At 34.3% G+C, this 15041-nt stretch overlaps 4 protein-coding genes across 5 annotated transcripts; all 4 read left to right on the top strand.

Moving 5' to 3' along the window:
- The first annotated feature begins 247 nt into the window (after positions 1–247).
- On the top strand, positions 248–2235 carry LOC100818197 (aquaporin TIP1-3). The gene is made up of 3 exons (XM_003536723.4): positions 248–632; positions 1228–1478; positions 1663–2235. Exons 1-3 carry the CDS (start codon positions 500–502, stop codon positions 2035–2037), a joined length of 759 nt encoding a protein of 252 aa, XP_003536771.1. The 5' UTR covers positions 248–499; the 3' UTR covers positions 2038–2235.
- A 1758-nt stretch (positions 2236–3993) lies between these two features.
- LOC100814286 (F-box protein At2g39490) lies at positions 3994–5821 on the top strand. 2 transcript variants are annotated; one of them, XM_006589689.4, is made up of 4 exons: positions 3994–4359; positions 4549–4871; positions 5128–5283; positions 5398–5821. In XM_006589689.4, exons 1-4 carry the CDS (start codon positions 4089–4091, stop codon positions 5623–5625), a joined length of 978 nt encoding a protein of 325 aa, XP_006589752.1. In that variant the 5' UTR covers positions 3994–4088; the 3' UTR covers positions 5626–5821. The 2 variants fall into 2 exon arrangements, with proteins under 2 accessions (XP_006589752.1, XP_003535777.1); XM_003535729.5 differs by having other exon boundaries at positions 3999–4871.
- A 2115-nt stretch (positions 5822–7936) lies between these two features.
- On the top strand, positions 7937–9914 carry LOC100817668 (28 kDa ribonucleoprotein, chloroplastic). The gene is made up of 4 exons (XM_003536722.5): positions 7937–8439; positions 8533–8713; positions 8948–8994; positions 9080–9914. Exons 1-4 carry the CDS (start codon positions 8027–8029, stop codon positions 9621–9623), a joined length of 1185 nt encoding a protein of 394 aa, XP_003536770.1. The 5' UTR covers positions 7937–8026; the 3' UTR covers positions 9624–9914.
- A 2901-nt stretch (positions 9915–12815) lies between these two features.
- Positions 12816–14720, top strand: LOC102661484 (protein SOSEKI 2). The gene is made up of 3 exons (XM_006589688.3): positions 12816–13410; positions 13532–13601; positions 13989–14720. The coding sequence occupies exons 1-3, from the start codon at positions 13236–13238 to the stop codon at positions 14545–14547; spliced, it is 804 nt and encodes a 267-aa protein (XP_006589751.1). The 5' UTR covers positions 12816–13235; the 3' UTR covers positions 14548–14720.
- Positions 14721–15041: the final 321 nt, after the last annotated feature.

The raw sequence follows: 15041 nt of genomic DNA, 5'->3' as shown, positions 1-15041 counted from the left end.
ATTTAAATTTTTTATCCGTGCAATTTATTTCATGATTCTTGTAAGGTGAAGATTGCTCCTTACTTATATAAAATGAGTTTAGACTTTTTATCCGCATTATCTTGATTTGATGTGGGACTTTTAACACACCCCTCTATCTAGGTGTCACCACATAATTAAATCTTAGTCAAAGTATTATGAAGAAGGGTGACCATCTTAATCCTTTGATTTGATCTACCATGCAGTTAGATCAGCATCAAATCACAGCCACAAATGTGGCAAAATTAGGAATCCATGGCCATGCATGAAGATCCCTTCTTTCCGTACTCCTAGATTGCATGCAAGCACATGTACACAGTATTACCGGGTAACAGTTGGACCGTTTCCTTAGCCGTTAATTTTGTTATTTTAAGAGAAAACAAAGCTCTCACAATTTTATGTTCACTCTTAACCAAACTAGAAAACCAAGAAAGAAGCACACAGTCTTATGTTTCTGTAGGTTCTGATTTCTTAGCTAATAATGGCAGTCTATAGAATTGCAATTGGGTCGCCTAGAGAGGCTAGCAATCCTGCTGCAATCAGAGCAGCATTTGCAGAGTTTTTCTCTATGCTCATTTTTGTCTTTGCAGGACAAGGCTCTGGCATGGCCTATAGTGAGTACCCTGTACATATTTCCATTCACTCATTTTTAAGAATTTAGAGACTTGTTTTTGTCCCAATACAAGTTAAAAATGAAGTTAGCACAATTAACAATAGAACTTCCCATTTTCAACATGAGCCTAACGTGTTTTGTCCTCTCTTTCCATATTGCTATTGTTATGAATAAGTAATACACGCACTAACAATGCAAATAACTTTTATATTGTTATATGTATAAATAATGCATGATATATTTTTTTTTACTTCTATATTAATTACTTTAATACTAATAAATGCTAGTTTAAGTGGTAAGGAACAAACTCACAAGGATGTGTTTTTGATTTTCACTATCGATATCAGAATCTTATTAAAGAATAATCTCAAAGTAATATTTCTGTAAACGATTATTGAATCTCAGATTTGTCTTGATTAAGTTTCCGAGATTCAACTCATCTAAGAGTTTTTCCAATAAAAAAAATCACCTTAAAAGTCATCCTAACGATGATTTTCCTGTTAGACTCTATTGTTGTTGTTATAGGATGCCCAGCACTGTGAGAATTATAGGATGCTATGGCCTGTTTGGTGACTAGTTGTTGAGTATTGTGGCAGGCAAACTTACCGGCAATGGACCGGCAACTCCTGGCGGTCTCGTAGTTGCATCATTGTCTCATACATTTGGGCTTTTTGTGGCGGTTGCTGTGGGGGCGAACATTTCTGGTGGTCATGTCAACCCTGCAGTCACATTTGGTGCTTTCATAGGAGGAAACATAACCCTCTTGAGAAGTATTTTGTATTGGATTGCACAGTTGTTGGGTTCAGTTGTTGCTTGCATTCTTCTCAAGGTTGCTACTGGTGGAATGGTAACCACCCATTCTTAAGCTTTAATTTAAACACTCATATCATATCATGGTTGAAAGCAATGATTTCCAAGTTCCATCCCAAGATCTCCAATTGTTAGTTTTTTTATTAGCGGAGAATTGAAACTCTCTTCCTTCACCACTAGATCAACCTCATATTTTCTCTAATTTTATTTGTGTTCTGCAGGAAACATCAGCTTTCTCTTTGTCGTCTGGTGTGTCAGTGTGGAATGCACTGGTTTTTGAGATTGTGATGACTTTTGGCTTGGTACACACAGTTTATGCTACTACAGTGGACCCAAAGAAGGGGAATGTGGGTGTTATTGGCCCAATAGCAATTGGATCCATAGTGGGTGCCAACATCTTGGTTGGTGGGGCTTTTGATGGAGCATCCATGAACCCAGCTGTGTGTTTTGGGCCAGCATTGATTAACTGGTCATGGACTCATCACTGGGTCTATTGGCTTGGCCCATTCATTGGTTCAGCTACTGCTGCCATTCTCTATGATAATATCTTCATTGGTGATGATGGTCATGAACCCCTTTCAAATAGTGATTTCTAGAATTCCCCCCCGTATTTATGCATGTAATCTGGTGCTCTCCATTTTGAGAAGTGAAAAACTGAATGAATGAAACATTTTATTTTTTTTAATTTTTTAGAATTCCCTTTATCAATATGGACATGTTTGTGCAATAGAACTTAAAAGGATTGACAATGGCAACAGCCATGAAAGGTAAAGCGAACTGTTACTAAAGCCTAATTCTTTTTGTAAGTTGTCCTTTGGACTTCATTAGAACCTTCACTCGATGGTTGATACCTGCTTGTCACTACATCAAACTCATCTTGAAAAACAAATAACACCTTCATTTGGGTGTATCCTCTTTCCCAATTCTTGCCATCAAGAACTGGTGATTTGGTAGGAAAATTTCCACTAAATTTTACAAGAAAATTATTTTTTGTTAATATTTACTTAAGAAGAATCCTTCATATCATATATGATATTGAAAGCATATAATTTGATTGGTCCATGATATATCTACAAGCTTGCACCGAAAATTTAGTCATTTTAGGTTAATATTAAGAGTGCCTCGCCGGTTGAAAAGTCTACTTTTTAGGCGAATTAGTTATTAAAAATTATTATAAATATAACGATTTTGTCAAGCATACAAGCTAGTACTTATTTAAAAGCCACCTGAATTCACTGGAATTGGTCTCATTTGACCATGCATGTCATCATTAAAGTCATTTCAAATGGCATTTATAGTTTCCAACACTTATATGCAAGATGTATTTATAAATTTATACTAATGCTCTTTTAACGTCGTAGTACCAGTACTAGAGGTTTAAATTCTTTATAAAAAAAATAAAGAAAGAGGTATGTAGTTTTAAACTTGCGTTTAATTAATATACAATGTCGATATACACAAAAGTTTTACACAGATATTTGTTATTTTAATTGGGTGTTCTGGTAAAAAAAATTTAATTAGAATATACTCATGTTTTAGATTCTCATCCAATTTACACTATCATATAATTAAAAATATTAATTATGAATTATCATATATTATAAAATCATTAACTTCTGTTTGATTATTTTAAAAATTACATTTAAACTAAATTTAATTAGTTAATAATATATATTTGCGTGGATCACCTGATGTGGTGATAATATTCTATCTTAACTGTATATTTGGAGTTCAAATTTTAAATAAATACTTGTCATTTATACTGATCCTATTCGACTAGAATACTAGACAATAAAATTATACAATGCCTTAAAACTAATTTAAATTTTTAAATTTTATAATATTTATTTTATAAATTATATTTATGATGATTTTAAATTATTTATAGTGTTAAAATTCACACCAATACTGTATTAACATTAAACTGTTAAAAATTAGTAAATAAATTTTTATTATAATTTATAGTATCCTTGCATTATAAATTACACTAAATATTGCATAAAAATATTACAATAGAAGTTGACTTTTATCGTATGGGGTGAGTTTTGAGGCTTTTTTAATTGGTTGTATCGGCGAAAAGTTAAAGGATCAGTTTTCTCTAAAGTGAACAAAATAACTAATAATTATCGTTAATAAAAAAATTAATGTGTATATGCATAATATTATAACAAATAGTATATATTAAGATATTTATCATTAGTTTTCTGTTCGATCAATAATATTTAATGTACATAATTCACTTTAATTTGTGAAGCAAAATTCACTTTAGAAGGAAAAAAAAAACAGCTTAAAATTAACATTCCCGTGTAACTAAAACCGGTGCAAAAACTAAACTTAGTTTCACTTAAGTTTAAAGTTCACCAAAATCATTGACTTTGAAAATAAATTAAGCATATTATCTCAGGTTGTGGAATACGCACATCCACACATCCCTATTATAATATCTTATTCAAACAAATAACGTCAAACATAGAGTTGGTCCGAATTGAATTCAATGGGAAAAATAAACACCAAGACAAGACAAACAGATAGTCATTAAAGTGGAAGGTGGAATTTTTGAATATATAAATACAGTCTTCTAATCTCATAAAACCACTTACCCTTTTGTTTCAGGTATCCATTCTCATCCACTATCTTAGAGACTCCAATGGAGGATCCGTTTAGCAATTTGCCAGATGAAATTCTAAGCTGCATAGTTTCTTTTCTGCCACTAGAAACCAGCCTCATATCTACTAGGTGGAGAGACCTGTGGAACCAAGCCCTTGTTAGACATGGAAGCACACAAGACGACGTAGCTAGTGTTGTTGCTGGTTTTCTGTCTCGTTTTGAAGAGCTTGATCCATTAAAACATCCTCGCAAACTTCATTTTCACTTTTCTGATCAAGACACTGCACTCTTTGCATCCATTGCAACCAACAGTAAGCTTCTTCTTGATTTCCCTGCTGGGATCAAAGACCTCAAAAAGCAGTATGAGCTCAAGTTTATACTCAACAAGCATCACATCACACACAACACTGTCCCCCCCACTTTCTTAGTCAAAACTCTTTATTTGAAATCAGTGAGTCATTTGACTAGTGAGTTGATTTCCTCCATCGTTTCAAATTTAGAGCATCTTGAGAAGTTGGTGATTGTTGAGTGCACCGGGTTGCAATCTTTGTTCATTGAGTCTGAATCAAAGCTTCACGAGTTAACCATATTAGATTGCCCCCAGTTGAAGTCTCTCCATCTTAGAACTTCTAAGCTTAAAAGTTTCAGACTTGATGGACCTCTTCCAACGATTTGGCCAGAATCCCATTTCAACCTTAGCCATGCCATGCTTAATTTCAGACTTGGACCAAGCTGTGCTGACTTCAAGGCTCAATATTTCAACCAAACACTGTTGACAATAAAGAATTGTGAAGCTCTCACTTTATGTGAGTGGACTTTTCAGGTATGTTCTTAATTTCTATTATTTCTCGTCTACTATTGCTCATTTAATGCAATTATATATCTGGCCAATTTACAACTTGAGCTTAATTTTTAGGCGCTAATAGAAAGAAATTACAATAACTTATCATACATGAAAAATTATAATGGAAATGGGAATGCTTGCACCTCTCTATATTTTTTTGGTAGTGACTTGAATTTAGGATGTCTCGTTTTTAGTTATACACAATTTAACTAACTCCAGAAGCGTTTTGTTGCAGGAATTGATATGGCCATCGATTTCTCCAAGTGGGAACTTTATATTCTATAAAATAAGAGAGCTATGGTGGATTCACAACCATAGGGGTGAAAATAGCATGGACACCTTAGTCTCCTTTTTGAAATTATGTCCTGCCTTGGAGCAACTTTTTGTGACGGTAGGTTTCATGCTCGGAACTTAAAAGTAATTGATGCTCTTGTTTTGATATAGTTTCTTTTCTAAACTTTAATTTCTAACTTTTTTTTTATTTTCTATCACCGAATGGATGCAGAATGATTCTACAAGTTATTCGGCTCCACGGTCCAATTCATATTGTTTAACGCAAGAAACTGAATATAGTACAAAATTGGAGCATCTAAAACGGATAAAGTTTATGGGATTTACAAATCGAGTGGATGAAATCTCAGTGGCAAAGAAATTGATTGAATTAGTCAAGGGAGAGCCTCCAAAGATAGAGACATCGGATGAGAGTTGCTTGAATGTAGTGATCGTGCAGTGATTTTTTTTTTTATGTAGAAAGGAAAATTATATGAACAAGTCATTTCCCATGCTCTTTCAGGCTGGGGCTGGCATAGCGTTATAATTCAGAAGAGATAAAATATGTCACTTTTGGAGCCTTTGTTTCTATATATCCTTTTCTGCAATGTAATCTTGTAGGGGACAGCACATCTTTAAATATGGTATGATTCATTTTACGGCAAAGAGTGATTTTGATTGAATTATTTTTATGATATGTAGGAAAATTAACCATTAGATTTCATTTACAAACTATTCTTCAGTAAGGGTTCATTTTAAAATATATTGCGTGAGGGATTTGTTTTGGAGTGTATTTCGTCATTGGAGTTGGCGAAACAGGCTTGGCAGAGTGGATTTTGTCATCTTCGTTGACAAAATAAATGCAGAAAGTGGATTTCGTCATCTTTATTAGCAAAATTGGTACTTAAATCGTATTTATTAGTAGAGATTTGATTAAAAATCATTTTTCAATTATAAAATAAAATATTAATTGATGCTAAAAAAAGTAAATGTATTTATTAAAATCAATTAAGAGATTTGATTAAACGATTTTAGCGTTAATTATGCTATAAAATAAATACATTTATTAGCATCAATTATCTTATAATTATAAACGATTTTTTATCTTTTCAAATTTGTTATCATAATTGAATTTTTTTTATCATGATAGTGATAGTGGATTTCGTCTTTCTCATTGATGAAATTGATGCTGAAATCGTTTGTATTTATTAGCATCAATTAAGATATTTGATTAAAAATCATTTTCAATTATAAAATAAAATATTAATTGATGCTAAAAAAAGTAAATGTATTTATTAGCATCAATTAAGAGATTTGATTAAACGATTTTAGCATCAATTATGCTATAAAATAAATATATTTATTAGCATCAATTATCTTATAATTATGAACGATTTTTTAATCTTTCCAAATTTGTTTCGCTAACGGTGTTAGCAAAACATGCACAGGATGATCGTGTGAATGTACTCCAAGTCTGTTTCGTCAACCCCATTGATGAAATGTACTCCAGGCTGTCACGTGGATGAATTTACTGATCGTGCTGGTGGGATGCTTACCAAAATAGATCTCTTGCGTAATATCTTTCAAAATGAATCTTTATTAAAAAATAGTTTGTAAATGAAACTCAGTGATCAATTTGCCTGATATCTATATAAAAAAAGAAAAACTTAATGATTTCTCGTCACCCTTAACTAATCATAAAAATATTTAGTGTAACAATTGATTGAAAGAAAGAAAGGGAGAAAAAGGAGAAATTTGTGGACAAGATTGACGTTCATTCCCTTTATTTCTAAACCATACACGACGGGTGAAAATGGGTTACCACAAAAAGTTTAATTTGTTAACATTAAATAATTAAAAATAAGTAGCGGGCATTTTTTAAAAGAAATTGGGAAGGCTAAATGACACATGGAATGCGAGTGTGATGCCACATAATAAGTATGTGAACGTGGCTTCACTTGGTATCAGCTGACATCAGAGCAGTGACAGTGAGAATGGGGATAATCGATAGAATACAAACAATGTGATGTGGGAACGCCAAGAAAACCGATGGAACACAAGTGTTTTGACACTTTTGATGCGTCTCATTGCATTGCATAGGACTGTGTAACACATTTAAGACATACTTTTCATTATAAAAAAGAACTCAATAGTGTTCCTATTTTTTATAATTATCATAATGATTTCAAAGCAGCTAGTTGAAAAATTCAGGCACATGGATTAATTGCCGTTTGATTGTTCTAGTTAATAACTAATATCAGATGCAAAGATTGTTTTAAATATTTGGTTCGAACAAAAAAATACACGTGATTGACAAAAAATGTAGAGTCTTAAATAATAGTAGTAGTTGTAGTTGAGACTTTACTAACAAGTAAAATTCAATTCATTGATCATATAATAGTTTCGAAATTGGGCATGACTATATTTGTGTGCAACAACTAACTGTAAACTAACAACGTTATTCAGTAAAATATAGATTTAACGTGGAAATTATATGAAATAAAAATATCATTTTTAAAATATAAAAATTAAAGGATACAAATAGTGAAATTATAGAAATAAATGAGTAATTTAAGCTAGATTTTTAACATTATGCAGTATTACTTTAACTTTTTAATAGTTATCATATCTGGGAGATATAAGGTGAGAGGTATTTCCAAAAAAAACAGGTTGAACTTTGAGCCCAAAAGTGGAATGGCTTTGCTAAAGGCCGAAGGACATGTCTCAAGGGCTTTTCAAAGCCCAAAAGAAGAAATACCTTGTTAGTTATACCCTCCGAATGTACGGCGTCGTTTGTTTGCGTCTTCCCCAAAACCCTTTCTTTGGTTTTGTGACTGTGTCTGTCGAGGGTTTGAGAGAGCAGAATGGTTCTATCAAACAAGAAACTGAAGCTTAAGCTGAGAGCTGAATTAGCCCAAAGCAACTCCAACGCCGCCGCTGAACCCCCTTCATTTTCTATTAATAATAATAACTCTCTCAAAACTCTTCTGGACTCTGCCACGCCCACACCCAGATTCTTCAAGAGAGAGAAGCGAAGAAAGCTTCGATCCGACCAACCTCCACAACAACCCAACAAGGAAAATGAAACTGAAACACAGGGTTCGCCCAATAAGAAGACAAAGAGGAAGAAGCTAGAGGACGATGACGTGGCAGCAACTGGAGTTTCCGACACACCAAAGAAGAAGAAAAACCCCAGGACGGCTAAGGAAAACGAATCTAATGGTGGAGGGGAAATGCCAGAGGCTACAGAGTTAACCAAGACCAATACAACTACCAGGTAATAATAATATTACATTGTAAATAGCTACTGTTTAATGTGAGTGCGAGATTTTTGTTTTAATTGTTTATGTGTTCCGTGATATATATTCAGTCAAGACAATGGTGATGCTCCTAATACAAATACAAAGATTTATGTTGGAGGAATTCCCTATTATTCAACTGAGGATGATATTCGAAGTTATTTTGAAAGCTGTGGCACCATAACTGAAGTTGATTGCATGACTTTTCCTGAAACTGGCAAGTTTAGAGGGATTGCCATTATTACTTTCAAGGTCAGGACTATTGCACTATTCTTTTCTTCATTTTTCCTTTATTTTTTTTATTGCAATAGAGCCTTTTTTATTTTTTTATTACTATCAATCTCAGTTGAGCCCTTGAGATTTATCAGCACACTCTATTAGCAATGCATAGTAATTCTCCTTACATCACTATCTTAAGTTTGTATTTCACTTTGGTAATAAGCATGTTCATAACATGCTGACATTTTTGTGGCATTCTTCCTGCAGACTGAAGCAGCAGCCAAAAGAGCATTGGCTCTTGATGGAGCTGACATGTTAGTAAAGCTCGCAATTTTCTTTCTTAGAAACATGATTTACTGTTTTTTGCACATTTCTCATGAAACATTTAATGTATAACAGGGGAGGACTCTTTCTTAAAATCCAACCATATAAAGCAACTCGAGCCAATAAAGCCTCAGATTTTGCTCCAGAAATTTTGGAGGGGTACAATAGAATATATGTTGGAAATTTGTCGTGGGATATAACAGAGGAAGAACTGAGGAAATTCTTCAATAATTCTGAGATAACATCGCTACGATTCGGTATGGACAAGGAGACAGGAGAGTTTCGAGGGTATGCCCATGTGGATTTTGGTGATAGTCAGTCACTAAAAAAAGCACTTGCATTGGACCAAAATGTTTTGTTTGGGAGACCTGTCAGGATAAGTTGTGCGGTTCCTTTGAAGAAAAAAACTGGAACTCATGCAAGCTCCACAGTTAATGAAGCTAATGGTGATAAATCAAGTTCCACAGGAAGTGACAAGATAAATGGAGCTGATGGTGATAAATCAAGTTCCACAGGAAGTGGCAAGATGAGGAGGAGGACATGCTATGAGTGTGGTGAGAAAGGACATACATTTGCGGCATGCCCAACGAAACAAACAGTTGCTGCAACTACAACCTAAAGCGTGTAGGAAAACTCAAACAGGTCACTGTTCTTTTTTCTTCTAGCAAACAGTTTGATTGTAGTTTATAAAATACAATAATGAGGCATCCATAACTGATCGGATTTACAGTTTCCTACTTCCCTTGTTATTGTTATCATTTTTTCCTCTTGAAATGAAAATTCTTTGTCTTTGTTATAAGCAAAGAAAAGTAGGAAGAGATTAAAAAGTTACTACTAGTTTGAGATTTTGTTCACAGATAGATAGACAATTTGATGCAAATTAATAGTAAATCCAAACTTTCTTTTTGTTGCTCCTTATCCCTGTTGTATTCTTCTGACTCTGATTTGACTCCATTTGTGTGTTGATCCTATCCTTGACTGGCTTTTGCACATTCTGTTTGGCGTTGATTACACGGGAGCATTTTTTAGCTTTGTATTTGTAAGGAAAATGAGAATTTTATAAATTGATATGAAAACTGAAACTCAAGAGCATGGAAGTGATAAACCATTCTCAGAGAAAGAAAATTGACCGAGTGGAAATGAAACGGGAGAAAAACAAACTTGGAAAGACTTTATTGATAAGAATTCAGTTCATGACACGATTTTTTCATTAGTGACTCCTAAAACTAAAAACTGTAAACAAATAGTAGTACTAGTACGTAAATATACGAATTGTTTCCCTCTTTTCTGCATGGTCAACTTGCCTATTGCAACTAGGTAAATGTTTGAGGCAACCAGAGAGAGCTCTCTTGAAAATTTAACTGAGATAAAACTGTGTAATTGGAATATTACGTGAAACTCTGCTAGCATTAGTTAGTTTATGTTACTGTACTGCATCATCAACTGCATTCCAGTGTTTGCTGAATGTTGCAACTTGCATTGTTCAAAAGCAGAAATATCAAAAACTGCACTTTCTACATTTCGAAAGGTTAAATGATTTCACACAGATTGAAGTCTAATACGAAGTTGAAACGAAGTCTTAGAAGGAAACCAGAAGAGATCAACGGCGGCCTTCATTCCCTTCTGGTGGTATCTTAAAGTATGTTTGTTGCCACCTCGAGTATCCATTGTTCGGCCCAGAAACACAAATAAGGTGCTCAACAGACCATACAATGGTGAATGTGATGCTGATGACAAATCGTGCATTCTTAAAATGAATTACACATTATCATACTCCTCTTGAGTAGAAGAATCTGCTCCTAGCATTTCAGAAATTATAACCTAACTAAAAGAGACTTGTCATCAGGTACTTCAACGTGATACTTTCTTATGGGTGCCACTATCACCTGACAGATACGAGTGAGGGACCTTGTTCCAATCTTATGGCAATACAACATAGTACCTGAAAAGAAACTTACCAAAGCAATTGCTTCTACTGCTGAAATGGCCAGACCAAGATTCTCTGCATTTAAAAAAGCAAACTGCCGGGTCCTACTCCTACACCCACCGTCTAATTGTCCAAAATTTTGAGTTTAGTTTGATCTCTAGGATTTCATGCAGTCAGAGAATCCAAACTCTGGAATGCTAATGCCACATCACTCCATCACAGTTTCTTCATCAAGGCCAATAGAAAAGTAACAATGAGAATTCAAAGACTTCAAAATTCAAATGAATAATAAAATTTTGACTGAAGTCCTTAGAATCAATTTGTTACCTGCAAACTGAAAATAAAATCTTAGAAGGAAGTGGTCTTAGACTGTCAGGAAGATGGATGGATTCAAAAGTCATCACTTGTATTGTATGCATGCATACAGAGGAAAAAAGAAAAGAAAAAGAGAGTAAATTAGTTAACAACTTTACTCCCATGACTGTTTTCTACTTGCAATTTAATTTCCGAATATAAATATAGCTTAGATCTGGCCTTGAATTTTTGAATTTTATACCAATAAAAGGATTACATTATACAAGTTTAAAAATTCGGAACCGACTCTTTCAATGACAAAAAAAAAAAACTCTTTCAATAATCAAATTTAAGGACTAAACTATGTGTGGAAATATTTTTATGGACCAAGCTGCTAATCTACTTGAGAAAAATGTACAATAATAGAGAGAAAGTATAATAAACTATAAATTCGGATCATTAGTACATACCCGACTAAAGTAACAAAGTGTTATTTGTTGACTAATATCTTACTGTTGTTTTAGAAATGGTGAAGTGCTGAAGAAATAACACAGTCTGCAGTGATATTGGAACGTAGTGGTTCCAATTCCAAACAGTGCAGTGGCCTGCTAGCCTGTTCTGTGCATTGAAGGGCTCAATGCAATACAGTTTCTTCATTTGTTTCCAATTTATTCGCTGTCACACGTAATCAATTATCACTCACCAGCACCTGCTTTCTCATTTACTTTCTGCCACTGTACTCTTTTCACTCACACGCCACTTCTCCCCCAAAACGACAAACTCACAATCCACACACGTGCGATACTTGAACCCACATAAACAGCGAAAACAAAATGAGAAATTGCCTTCAAACTTGGTTAAAGGGTTTTGTCACGTATGATGAACCCCTCGTTACGACATATTCTCCGCCAACAACGAAGTTTGCTTAAGAACCACTCCGATTATAAGCCTTTCATTTACCTGTATGTCGATGTGGCAAGAGAAAAAGCACGGCATTGATAGTGGAAATATTCCAAATATTTTATTGTTTTTCTTCTTCTTGTAGCCGGTGTGACACTAGTTTTTGTTTCTAATTTATATAGAGAGAGGGTAGTATCTATAATTGAACAAGTTAGACAATTTTCACTTGCTTTTCTTGATACGAGAATTCCTCGAAATCATGGATCAAGAGGAAAAGCCGTTTGATTAGTTAGTACTAGATGTTTGAAGTTTCAAGATTTTCTTCACATTTAGCCACTCGTGTTGTTTTAATTTTTCTATGTGAAGGAATAGTAAGATAGGCCTTCTTTTTTTCTTTTCACGAAATTCCATTCTCACTAAGTCTCACTAATCAGTGCCCTAATTAAAAGGCTAAAAGGAAAATAATATTGAAATGTATTTAAAAATCATAAGATAACACATTTTTGCTCATTCTAATGAAACATGTTTTTTCTTTTAGTTCCTTAGATAACACACTTAGAATACTATTTAACATTTGTCTTCTCGTTATAAAGCCCTTCAATCACTAGTTTCCGCACATTCTGCTTGGTTGCCGGGAAACTCGTCCATTTTTTTTCCCTGAAAGCAGTGCGATGGTTTCACGGGACTACTTTTGACTTTAAATGAAGAAAATGAAAATTTTGTCCTGAGCTCACTTTGGTCCGTGAGCGGGGGGTACTATGAATGATATTGATAATTGATGAAACATCATTTGACCATTAACTTGCAACTAGTAGTAGCACCTGCCTCGTGAGTTAATATTATAAGCTCAACAACAGGATTGGCATATTGCCGTGAAATATATGCAATTGCATGCCATTCCACTTGTTGGTATTCGTACATATAAGCTCATTATTTGCCAAATGCAAACAAGGGTCACTTTCCCTCTTGGTGGCCCCTATCGTTATAAATGCCAAGAATCTCCCTCAGTTCACTACCTGAATCACACAATAGCTTCTCATTCTGCACTCAGAAACTTTGCCTTCATTACCTTCAAATTTGCTGCTTTTTATTTCTATTTTATCAAGGAAAATGTTAGAAAGAGAAGCAAGTCTTGAGAGCACCAAAATCTGGATTGAACCAAAGCATCAAGCAACTGAGGTTAAAGTTCCAGTAATATACTACCTTTCCCGAAATGGCCAGCTTGAACATCCACATCTCATGGAGGTTCCAATCTCTTCTCTACAGGGAGTGCTATGTCTCAAAGGTAAATGCTACAATACAGTAATGGGAAATAGAATTGCTAGTTACTAAATTTGATTTATGCTCAGATATAATTTCACTATTTTATTTTTTATTTTTTTTTATGTTTACCCTGTCGTTCTCAGATGTGATAGATAGATTGAGTTTTCTCCGGGGACAAGGAATGGCCAACATGTATTCTTGGTCTGCAAAAAGGTAAATTCTATTATAGGCTCTTCAGAATCTTGGAACACAGACTCCCTTAATTGTCTTCACGTGTGTTGAATGAGCTTTTGCAAAATTGACTTTGAGATGAAATCATTTATGTTTGGATGGTTTTATTCTAATTTCTAAAAATACATTAGTAGTAGAACTTAGTATTATTTAAAGTTACTCCAGCTCATGATCAATTCTGAATGTAAATTAATTTTTTTTATTGTGGAATTAGATACATAAAACATTTACCTAAAATTGCTGATGTTTCAACATAATTTTGGATGCTATAAACGCAAATCCAAACACACATTTATTTAGTTCACAGGCTCAAACTTGTTGCAACTAACAATGTTTATCAAAGAATGCTAATGAGGAATTTTATTCTAGGAGTTACAAAAACGGTTATGTGTGGCAAGATTTGTCCGAGAATGATTTCATTTACCCAAGTAGTGGCCATGAGTATGTCCTCAAAGGAACACAAATGATAGAAGCTTCTTTGAGTTTTCGATCCTGCGAAACAATATCAACATCAAGCTCCAAAAGTTCCACTGAAGCAATCAATTCTAGCACGGGTGCAGACTCCCCTGCCACCATAAAGGGGAGAAGCCAATCATTGAACTCGAGTGATTACAAGTTTTACTCGGCAAAGACATGCGAAGAGTTTGCAGGGAAAGCTACTAATGCGTCGACTCAGACCGAGGAGAAGCATAGGGAAAGGATAAAAAGGGAGGAGCAAGTTGAAGAGTGTGAAGGAAATGGTGATGCAAGGGAGTTGGGTGAGAATGAAGGGTCTTTGCCATTTTCTAGATCAAGTTTTGGAACGTTGGAAGGGTCTTTGGAGGGTTTTGAATCAGCAGATATCAGAAGCCAGAGGGTGGAGAATGAACGTCCAAGTGGGAGGATCAAGGCTTCAGAAGTTTTGATGCAGTTCATCAGGTGTGGATGATCTTTGTGAGTGCGAGAGAGGAACTATGAATCACTCAAATTGGTGTCATTATGCAGTTTTTAACTTGAGTTAGAAATGGAACACAATAAATTGAGTGATTTGTTGCTAGTACATCTATCTTTTGTGTTGTGTCCTTTTAATCAAATTAACATGAAATGAATTATTGCTCCTTATATCTTTGTTGGTACCCAATAATCCAATACTAGTGCATCATGATTTGTCTGGAGCAAAACTAACTTCCTTGTTGTATTTCGTTAAACCCGATACCCCAATGGAAATACTTACACAAGTTTAATAATCCAAACAAGTCATTTCACAATTGAATGGAATTTGATTGCTTCAATTGAATTATTTTGTACTTCAAATTCTTTCCAAATGTAAGTGCTTTAGTCATCTGATTTTGGGCTTTATTTTCAGAGTTCTGTCCGAGACTATATCTTTCATTGAACATTTTTCTTTTTATTTTGTTGTAAACACCTAACCTTGGAGAAACA

The sequence above is a fragment of the Glycine max genome, chromosome 10, assembly GCF_000004515.6.
Source record: "Glycine max cultivar Williams 82 chromosome 10, Glycine_max_v4.0, whole genome shotgun sequence".
Taxonomy (NCBI): domain Eukaryota; kingdom Viridiplantae; phylum Streptophyta; class Magnoliopsida; order Fabales; family Fabaceae; genus Glycine; species Glycine max.
The sequence above is the reverse complement of the archived record's forward strand: the minus strand, read 5'-3'. Positions and strand labels throughout refer to the sequence as shown.

Excerpts from the sequence above, each read along its gene's own strand:
- LOC102661484 (XM_006589688.3), top strand. The coding sequence starts at position 13,236 with ATGTTAGAAAGAGAAGCAAGTCTTGAGAGCACCAAAATCTGGATTGAA. Across the intron at positions 13,411-13,531 it reads GGGAGTGCTATGTCTCAAAG|ATGTGATAGATAGATTGAGT; the intron begins GTAAATGCTACA and ends TGTCGTTCTCAG. Across the intron at positions 13,602-13,988 it reads TATTCTTGGTCTGCAAAAAG|GAGTTACAAAAACGGTTATG; the intron begins GTAAATTCTATT and ends ATTTTATTCTAG.
- LOC100818197 (XM_003536723.4), top strand. The coding sequence starts at position 500 with ATGGCAGTCTATAGAATTGCAATTGGGTCGCCTAGAGAGGCTAGCAAT. Across the intron at positions 633-1,227 it reads AGGCTCTGGCATGGCCTATA|GCAAACTTACCGGCAATGGA; the intron begins GTGAGTACCCTG and ends GTATTGTGGCAG. Across the intron at positions 1,479-1,662 it reads AGGTTGCTACTGGTGGAATG|GAAACATCAGCTTTCTCTTT; the intron begins GTAACCACCCAT and ends TGTGTTCTGCAG.
- LOC100817668 (XM_003536722.5), top strand. The coding sequence starts at position 8,027 with ATGGTTCTATCAAACAAGAAACTGAAGCTTAAGCTGAGAGCTGAATTA. Across the intron at positions 8,440-8,532 it reads AAGACCAATACAACTACCAG|TCAAGACAATGGTGATGCTC; the intron begins GTAATAATAATA and ends ATATATATTCAG. Across the intron at positions 8,714-8,947 it reads TTGCCATTATTACTTTCAAG|ACTGAAGCAGCAGCCAAAAG; the intron begins GTCAGGACTATT and ends TTCTTCCTGCAG.
- LOC100814286 (XM_003535729.5), top strand. The coding sequence starts at position 4,089 with ATGGAGGATCCGTTTAGCAATTTGCCAGATGAAATTCTAAGCTGCATA. Across the intron at positions 4,872-5,127 it reads TATGTGAGTGGACTTTTCAG|GAATTGATATGGCCATCGAT; the intron begins GTATGTTCTTAA and ends GTTTTGTTGCAG. Across the intron at positions 5,284-5,397 it reads TGGAGCAACTTTTTGTGACG|AATGATTCTACAAGTTATTC; the intron begins GTAGGTTTCATG and ends GAATGGATGCAG.